This window comes from Oncorhynchus masou, chromosome 5 (genome assembly GCF_036934945.1).
Source record: "Oncorhynchus masou masou isolate Uvic2021 chromosome 5, UVic_Omas_1.1, whole genome shotgun sequence".
In the NCBI taxonomy this organism is placed as follows: domain Eukaryota; kingdom Metazoa; phylum Chordata; class Actinopteri; order Salmoniformes; family Salmonidae; genus Oncorhynchus; species Oncorhynchus masou.
In genome coordinates this window covers 26,602,294-26,612,611 of record NC_088216.1, presented here as the reverse complement: position 1 = coordinate 26,612,611, position 10,318 = coordinate 26,602,294, and the positions used below count along the sequence as shown (strand labels likewise).

Here is a 10,318-nt window from a genome sequence, read left to right as displayed (position 1 = left end):
CAATCAGGGGAAAACGAGGCACAGGTGCAAATAATAATGGGGATCAAAGGAAAGCAAAAGGTCAAAAAGCACAATGGGGGCATCTAGTGACCAAAAACCGGAACAACCCTGGCCAAATCCTGACAGAACACTTTCGTAACGTTCAGAGATTTACATTTAGTCCTCAGCATCCACAAAAGTCTCTCTATCCTCTATCTTGTTGATTGGTGTTCAGGCGTGTTGGCCGTGCTCACTAATTGGCCACACCTGATCTTAATGAGTGCTTGCATGACATGCTTGCTCCATCCTGGTGGTGCAGTGGACTAGGTCCATGGATAGAGAACAGAAGATTATTACATTACATGTAATGTAATGTAATTATAGGTTCAAAATCTCACTCATGGTGTATCACAATAAAAAGAATTACATATTTGCATAATTATTGCTTAAGGAAATGGATTTTCATGTGTCCTATCTGTGCTTGGATTTCAAAAAAGTTAACCCTCAATAAGCTAGCAGTGTTAATGAAACATTTTGTGAAATGTTTAAGGAAGTTATTAAAACACCTACAAATAACATATCATTTCCATTCTCAGAGCTTTAATAAAAGATCCCAGGAAAACTTAAGGAACCAGAGTAAAACATTCTCATAACCTCAGTGCAACTTAAAAATAAAACATTCTCATAACGTTAAAAAAACGTTCAGTTTTACCGGTCAGGAAACATATGGCTTCGTTCCCACAACCAATGTGAAACCAAACATATACAGTAACAGTCAAAAGTTTGGACACACCTACTCATTCTGTGATTTTTTATTTTATTTTTTTACTTTGACTATTTTCTACATTGTAGAATAATAGTGAAGACATCAAAACTATGAAATAACACATGGAATCATGTAGTAAAAAATCTAAATATATTTTACATTCTTCAAATTAGCCATGACAACTTTGCACACTCTTGGCATTCTCTCAACCAGCTTCACCTGGAATGCTTATAAAACAGTCTTGATGTAACGGTTCTCGTCTGGTGAAGGAGAAGCGGACCAAAATGCAGCATGGTATTTTTGAGACATGTTTAATGACGATGAAAAAAACACGAACAATACAAAAACAACAAACGGAACGTGAAAACCTATACAGCCTATCTGGTGACAACAAACACAGAGACAGGAACAATCACCCACGAAATACTCAAAGAATATGGCTGCTTAAATATGGTTCCCAATCGGAGACAACGATAAACACCTGCCTCTGATTGAGAACCACTCCAGACAGCCATAGACTTTGCTAGATAACCCCACTAAGCCACACACCCAACACCCCACAAAACCCCAAAACAAAACACACCACAATAAACCCATGTCACACCCTGGCCTGACCAAATAAATGAAGACAAACACAATATATTACGACCAGGGCGTGACAGAACCCCCCCCTAAGGTGCGGACTCCCGGACGCACATCAAAACAATAGGGGAGGGTCCAGGTGGGCGTCTGTCCATGGTGGCGGCTCCGGCGCGGGACGTGGACCCCACTCTATTAATGTCTTAATCCCTCCTCCTCGCGTCCTATGATAGACCACCCTCGCCGCCAACCATGGCCTAGTAGTCCTCACCCAGAACCCCACTGAACTGAGGGGCAGCTCGGGACTGAGGCAGCTCGGGACTGAGGAGTAGCTCGGGACTGAGGGGAAGCTCGGGACTGAGGGGAAGCTCGGGACTGAGGGGAAGCTCGGGACTGAGGGGAAGCTCGGGACTGAGGGGAAGCTCGGGACTGAGGGGAAGCTCGGGCAGGTAGTTTGATCCGGCAGATCCTGGCTGGCTGGCCGATCTGGAAGATCCTGGCTGACTGGCGGATCTGGAAGAGTCTGGCTGACTGGCAGATCTGGAAGAGTCTGGCTGACTGACGGATCTGGAAGAGTCTGGCAGATCTGGAAGAGTCTGGCTGACTGGCGGATCCTGGCAGACTGACGGCTCCATGCTGACTGGCAGATCTGGCTGCTCCATGCTGACTGGCAGCTCTGGCTGCTCCATGCTGACTGGCAGATCTGGCTGCTCCATGCAGACTGGCAACTCTGGCTGCGCTAAACAGGCAGGAGACTCCGGCAGCGCTGTAGAGGCGGAAGGCTCTGGCAGCGCTAAACAGGCGGGAGACTCCAGCAGTGCAGGAGAGGAGAAAGGCTCCGGCAGCGCTGAACAGGCGGGAGACTCCGGCAGCGCAGGAGAGGAGGAAGGCTCCGGCAGCGCTGGAGAGGCGAGGCGCACTGTAGGCCTGATGCGTGGTGCTGACACTGGTGGTACTGGGCCGAGGACACGCACAGGAAGCCTGGTGCGGGGAGCTGCCACCGGAGGGCTGATGTGTGGAGGTGGCTCAGGATGGGCTAGATCGTGAAGGCGTACTGGAGATCTTGAGAGCAGTGCTGGCACAGGACGTGCAAGGCTAGGGAGGTGCACAGGAGGCCTGGTGCGTGAGGCTGGCACCATCTTCACCAGCCGACTAACACGCACCTCAGGACGAGTATGGAGCGCTGACCCAGGTGCCATCAAATCCCCGACACGCTCCGTTGGACAAATTCCATGCTTAAAACACCAACACAGCAACTCCCTCATTTCTCTCTCCTCCAATTTCCCCATTAACTCCTTCACAGTCTCTGCTTCGCTCACCTCCAACACAGGCTCTGTTTCTGGTCTCCTCCTTGGCTCCTCACAATAAACAGGGAGAGTTGGCTCAGGTCTGACTCCTGACTCTGCCACACTCTCCCTGAGCCCCCCCCCCCAAGAAATTTTTGGGGCTGACTCTCGGGCTTCCTAGCCAACCGTGTTCCCTCGTATCACCGGCTCCTCTCTCCGGCTGCCTCTGCTCTCCTAAGAGCCTCCACCTGTTCCCATGGGAGGCGATCTCTTCCAGCCAGTATCTCCTCCCAAGTGTAACAACCCTTGCCATCCAAAACGTCTTCCCATGTCCATTCCTCCTTTCGCTGCTCCTGCTGCCGCTGTTGCTTCTTCTGCGACTCCTTTTGCTGTTGCCCGTTACCACGCCGCTTGGTCCTGTTGTGGTGGGTGATTCTGTAACGGTTCTCATCTGGTGAAGGAGAAGCGGACCAAAATGCAGCGTGGTATTTTTGAGACATGTTTAATGACGATGAAAAAAACACGAACAATACAAAAACAACAAACGGAACGTGAAAACCTATACAGCCTATCTGGTGACAACTAACACAGAGACAAGAACAATCACCCACGAAATACTCAAAGAATATGGCTGCCTAAATATGGGTCCCAATCAGAGACAACGATAAACACCTGCCTCTGATTGAGAACCACTCCAGACAGCCATAGACTTTGCTAGATAACCCCACTAAGCCACACACCTAACACCCCACAAAACACACCACAATAAACCCATGTCACACCCCGGCCTGACCAAATAAATGAAGACAAACACAATATATTATGACCAGGGCGTGACACTTGAAGGAATTCCCACATATACTGAGCACTTGTTGGCTGCTTTTCCTTCTCTCATGCAGTCCAACTCCTCCCAAACCACCTCAATTGGCTTGAGTCCGGGTGATTGTGGAGGCCAGGTTATCTGATTCATTACTCCATCATTCTCCTTTTTGGTCAAATAGCCCTTACACAGCCTGAAGGTGTGTTTTGGGTCATTGTCCTGTTGAAAAACAAATGATAGTCCCACTAAGCGCCAACAAGATAGGATGGCATATCACTGCAGAATGTTGTGGTAGCCATGCTGGTTAAGTGTGTCTTGAATTATAAATAAATCACCAACAGTGTCACCATCACACCACCTTCTCCATGCTTCACGGTGGGAATCACACATCATCCGTTCACCTACTCCGCATCTCACAAAGACAAGGCGGTTGGAACCAAAAATTTCAAATTTGTACTCATCAGACCAAAGGACAGATTTCCACCGGTCTAATATCTATTGATCGTGTTTCTTGGCCCAAGCAAGTCTCCTCTTCTTATTGGTGTCCTTTAGTAGTTGTTTCTTGGCAGCAATTCGACCATTAAGGCCTGAATCATGCAGTCTCCTCTGAACAGTTGATGTTGAGATGTGTCTGTTACTTGAATTTTTGGGGGGGCTGCTGTTAACTCTAATGAATGTATCCTCTGCAGCAGAGGTAACTCTGGGTGTTCCTTTCCTGTGGCGGTCCTCATGAGAGCCAGTTTCATCATAGCACTTGATGGTTATTGTGACTGTACTTGAAGAAACTTTCAAAGTTTGTGAAATGTTCCGCATTGACTGACCTTCATGTGTTAAAGTAATGATGGACTGTTTGCTTATTGGAGCTGTTCTTGCCATAATATGGACTTGGTCTTTACCACCCATACCTTGTCAAAACACAACTGATTTGCTCAAACACATTAAGACGGAAAGAGATTCCACAAATTAACTTTGAACAAGGCACACCTGTTAATTGAAATGCATTCCAGGTGACTACATCATGAAGCTGGTTGAAAGAATGCGAAGAGTGTGCAATGCTGTCATCAAGGCAAAGGGTGGCTACTCTGAATATTTTTTAACCCTTTTCTGGCTACTACATGATTCCATATGTGTTAGCTCATAGTGTTGATGTCTTCACTATTATTCTGCAATGTAGAAAATAGTTTAAAAAATAAGAAAAACCCTTGAATGAGTAGGTGTGTCCAAACTTTATACTGGTACTGTACATTCCCACAACTTCCAAGGCACCAAATGTGCTAGCTTGGTTAGCAGAGCTCAACGGGGCCAATCATCAGACAGAAACTTATACAAGGCTTTGTGATAAATGCCACATCTCCACTTCTACATTTGTAGAATATTTTAATATATTGATACTAGCACATCTCCTAGTGTGGTTAGGCTAATTTAGGACAAGGCAGAGTGTCAGAGAAATATTTAGGAGATGTTTTCTGAGATAACGGCAAGGCATTTCCTTTCAATGCTCAGAAACCAGAACCAGGGCAGGACAAAGCGGCATAGAGAAACCTCTCAGTCAAAGTTGAAGAAAAGAAAACAACAACCACGCTTCATCTTCTGAACATATAGATTGAGAGCATAGCCCTCCCCAAAAGTGTAGCATTGCCTTTCAAGTTAGAAGTGTTTACCCCAAACCACGCAAGTGTGCACCCCAAGTCCTAAAAGTGCATAACTCAAGCCCAGCAAATGTACAACAATATAGGGCTGGGCAATATATTGTGAACACCCACATACCGGTATGGATTTTTACAATACCATATTTAAAGATATTTTTTATACAGTGCTAAATAACTTAAAAGTTCAACATATTGGACTACTTCACTGTCAGTTTTGTCCTAGTTTGATCGCGAATAAAAGCAATCCGAATTCGTTGTCATTCTAGGGTCATGCACTACTCCTAAAACATATATGGAAATTGTATTATTCAGAAACATAAAATACTGTAAGATGCCGCCAATCATCAAAAATGAGAAAAATATAGTGAATTTATATTTTGGCTATATTGCCCAGCCCCACACCAATAAGCCCAGCAAGAGTAGGCCTACACCCCAAGCATTGCAAGTTTAAGACCCAAACCCTAGTGTGTACCCCAAACCCTGCAAGTGTGCACCTCATACCATACAAGTACATCTCAAGACCTGCAGAGTATAGGCTATCCCCCAAGTCCTACAGTCTATATATCCTGCAACTGCGTATACCTCAAGTCCTGGTCTCTGGCCTGCAATGCCTGCCCCTGCTGAGAGTCAAGTTATATTCCATCCAGAAACAACACTGTGGTCTCAGTGGTGGCTGATGTGCTGAAAAGCTGTGCTTCGTTGTCATGCAAAGCGCTCAGAGGTGCGATGGAAACTTTGCACAGTGAGAGGCCCCATATAGAGTCCAGGACCTGAGAGCAGTGAACCTCGGGGCACGCTTCAGTAGAAATTCAGAGCTACATGGTTACACCCGGACCGTGTAGCTGTGGCAAAATACTAAAATAAGGAAGAGCAAGGCCTCCAGTAGTAGCTCCAGTAGACTCTTACACCAAATCGGTAACACTTTATTTAAGGGGCCATAATAAACCATTTATAAGGCATTTAAAAACAGTTTACTCACCATTTCATTTATCATTGCTCCCACATCTGTAAATGTTAGTAAGTCAATTATTCACACATGTATATATATTTCCTTACACATCCTGTGTTGTGTACCTATTATTTTACCAGGTACTGCAGGAATGTCCACCAATTGCATGCCCGTCTTTTTGTGAGATATTACACTGGTCACTCAAAACCTTTATACCTTTATAAGTACACATAAAGTATTAATTGCGCTCACTTTAGATTAGGGACTGCAAAAAAAAGATGTATACTTATGATTAGTAATGATTCATAAATGGTTTATAAATGTGGAAGTAATGATTAATAATGCCTTATTACCAGCAACTCCTCTAACTTGTAAAATGGAGTCAATGACTGGTTAACACTTTGGTGGTCTTGGGCGTCTGACCCCCTTTGTCCGCAGCCTCTGTTAAGCCCAATGACTTGTTGCATATCATACCATAGGTCGGTTGAGTATTGAACGCAAGTGGGTAAACTAGTCAATACAGCATGGTTTAGGGACAATGTTCTCATCAACATGTGTTTCGTACCTGTCATTCCCTCGTTTCCTGTGGGTTCTGAGCACTCCATTCCACTCTCTAAGGTCTTCTCTGGGGCCTCCTCTTCCTCTCCCTGACTCTCTACTTCCTCTTCTCCTCCCTCCGCCTCCTCTGTCTGTGACCTCTCATCTGTCACAGCGGTGCTAACGTCTGTGAAGAGACCATCACAATCTTAGTCTTTAATACGGAGCCTAACACACATCTCAAACCGTATACGTTATTTGGTCCACCATTGTTATTGTAAGTCAACTTATGACCATTGCACTGCGCACAACATTGTTTTTGCAACAATATTAGCCTACGGTATGGGATATAAGTCTTATAGTGAAAGTTCTTACCCATCGTTTCATATTGTGATGACTTGAGCTCTTGTTTTACCTCTGTGTTCATCTTCAATGATTCTCTGTGGAAATAAAACACAAAAGAAGCAGTTTGTCAATCAACCCATTACTGCAAAAGTTAACATTTACCTCAGAAAGTTCTAAATCAGTTATTATATGCAAAATAATAATCATTTAATTTGGCATATTCCCATGGAATTAGTGACGTTTCATGCAAGAAGCCATTAAGTACGTCATACTTAATGCAATATGTATATAAATTCAAACATTTTAATGAAAATAACCATGAAAACTACAACAACAAAAAATGTGTGGTAAATTGTTCGTGCATGGTCCATTGCTCAACCCTAGCAGTTCATTCAAATAAAGAAGAAAAATATGAGCTCACTGAACATGCATTTCCTGCCAAATTGACGCAAATAGAAAACTGTGAAAGAGACGTCCAACTTCTACGGCAATGTAGCCATACTATTCTCCAGAATATTCTTTTATTTTCAACAGAAAAAACACCTTGCCATTGAAGTAGTTAATATATTTGACAAAGTTAAGCCCTATTTCTTACAGCACGCCTGCATCTGTTTTTGAGGATACATTAAAGCTAATAGTTGATGCTTAAAATAATAGAAAACTCTCATTATCATAAGACTTTTAGAATTATAGCTAAATGCACCTATTTTCATGTGAACTATTCCGTTTTTTATACGGTAGTCTTATCTTCCTATTCCCATTTCCAGTTCCTATTAAAAATATGTTTAATTCAAGGAAGACAACAGCAGTTTCTCATCTCTTTTTAAAATGTCCTACCTGTAACGTATGTATCTTCCTCCTGATACTGAAGCGCTCACGTCCAGTTTTAAATTCACCTGTCTCTCCCGCCGTTCAGATTCCCTTCTCCGCCACTGGATCGGCTCGCGGTATGGATATGCCAATGTTGACGTCATACGCTAAACTTTGGAGACCGTCTTAAAGGAACAGGCGGCTGATTTTTGACAAAACGAAGCCATGGAAATACTTTGTAATTGTATAGGAAGACTAGACTGAAGACATTTTAAGAATGGAGGTGAAGTGAAACTGTTGAAGTGGAGAATATGCGTTATACATGTATGCATGGATTTATCATTATGATATGAATGATTACGATTGATCAAAACAGGATATTACAATATATGTTCAACGACAGGCTCCATATAATATACAAGTAACCCACCTTGTGGCCAAAGACTGCTACTACCTCCTCTTTCCATTTAAAGTGTTTTTGTGCACGTATCCCTGCCAATTATTTAATAATTTGCCAGTAAGTCTATCCAGTGATTGTATGAATAGACCATGACCAAGCATAGTAATGCTATCAGAAGAAAATTTTGTTTGGGTAAAGGATATTGATGCATTTATTTGAAGTGTTGTTTACTGGTTCAAACAGCCTTCTGTTCTGTCTACCACAGGTCACCTTTTGTTCTGTCTACCACAGGTAACCTTTTGTTCTGTCTACCACAGGTAACCTTTTGTTCTGTCTACCACAGGTAACCTTTTGTTCTGTCTACCACAGGTAACCTTTTGTTCTGTCTACCACAGGTAACCTTTTGTTCTGTCTACCACAGGTAACCTTTTGTTCTGTCTACCACAGGTAACCTTTTGTTCTGTCTACCACAGGTAACCTTTTGTTCTGTCTACCACAGGTAACCTTTTGTTCTGTCTACCACAGGTAACCTTTTGTTCTGTCTACCACAGGTAACCTTTTGTTCTGTCTACCACAGGAAGCCTTTTGGTTATAACGGGATCATCGCTTTCTATAGCCTATACTGTGTGTGTGAATATGTGCTCATTAGAGCTGTGGCATTGGACATTTCGGACTAATACAGAGCAGCAAAAAGTGCTTTACTGCAGCTTGGGACAAGCAATCAAGTGTGTGTGTATTGTATGACACTGACTAACAGAATCACAATTGTATCTGGAAATTTGCTGTGAGGGCTGAAGCAGACCGCACATCACCGACTCACCCCCTTTCCCGGCCTCATTGCTAACTATCCACCAACTGACCCAGGCAGCACCTAATGCTGTATCCCTCTCTCTCTCTCTCTCTGTCTCTCTCTCTCTCTCTCTCTCTCTCTCTCTCTCGCTCGCACGCGCGCACACACACACACACACACACACACACACACACACACACACACACACACACACACACACACACACACACACACACACACACACACACACACACACACACACACACACACACACACACACACCTCACTACAATTGGCCTTATTATTTCATGAGAGATGGGAGACCAATAAACACCTCCACTGATGACACCTGTGGATTTCTCTACCACTGTTACAGTACAGGCTTATTCACTTAATCGAGTTATGTCTTGAACAAGATATTTGACATGCCAAAAGCAAACATTTGAAGAAAGGTTTTATTGTACTATTTACAGTATGTGTTCCAATATTGTAATAGCTTGTTATTCATTACTTAATGGCCCCTATACCAATAGACATGGATATAAATGACAAAAGGTATTACCAAAAAGCAATAATGGGGCCCACTACATCAGCAAAGAGGACTACTGATGTAGTCCAAAATGAAAAATACTTACATTCACTGTGCCAGACTAGACTTTGATATCTTTCAGAACGCTGAGACATTTGTTGCATACCCTTGTCGTTTTCTGCTCTTTTATCAAGAGAGTAAGGAAGGAATCACATCGCTAACAACACGTACCACCCACCTGAGTGGTACAACACTGCCTAGTCAGGTTTGGCCCATGGCCCATGCCCCAGCCTATGGCAGCAGGCCACCAGTCTGAATAATGAAAAAAAGAGGGAAGGAAAAGACACAAAGGCATTACAATACATGCTGGGTTACCATGGTAAAACACAAGCAGAGGAACATAAAAAAGAATTGGCGTCATCCCAGCGCTGTAAGCTTTGGAACCAAATAGTTGAGAATGAGAAAGAGCCTGGACACACACATATACACAAAATACACAGACACTAACACACACGTAGGCGGCCTACTAATTTACATTCTCTAATTTGCAAACACACACCCACAATTAAAAACCTCCCAGCTAGCGATGTAGTTCAAAGTTCCCTCTGTTGGAAAGGGGAGGCTTTTTAAAGACCTGCGGGGGCAGGGCTACCGCGTGGACGGCACTGTCAATTTGCCTTTTATAGCTGCCCCGCACAGCTAGTTGGAGAGAGAGAGAGAGATAGAGTGAGTTTATTTCACTTTTGTTTATTATCTATTTCACTTGCTTTGGCAATGTAAACATATGTTTCCCATGCCAATAAAGCCCCTTGAATTGAATTGAATGGAGAGAGAGAGAGAGAGAGAGAGTAAAGGGCAGATGCAGAGGGAGGAAAAGAC

At 43.6% G+C, this 10,318-nt stretch overlaps 1 protein-coding gene across 1 annotated transcript in view; it reads right to left on the bottom strand.

Moving 5' to 3' along the window:
- LOC135538574 (zinc finger protein Aiolos-like) overlaps positions 1–8,049 on the bottom strand; it is a 22,266-nt gene extending 14,217 nt beyond the window's left edge. Inside the window, exons 1-3 of the mRNA XM_064964467.1 lie at positions 7,748–8,049; positions 6,941–7,005; positions 6,594–6,752 (exon numbers count right to left, since the gene is read on the bottom strand). Coding sequence (XP_064820539.1) covers positions 6,594–6,752; positions 6,941–7,005; positions 7,748–7,884 — 361 coding nt within the window. The 5' untranslated portion in view covers positions 7,885–8,049. The remainder of the gene's footprint in view (positions 1–6,593; positions 6,753–6,940; positions 7,006–7,747) is intronic.
- Between the last annotated feature and the right edge of the window lie 2,269 nt (positions 8,050–10,318).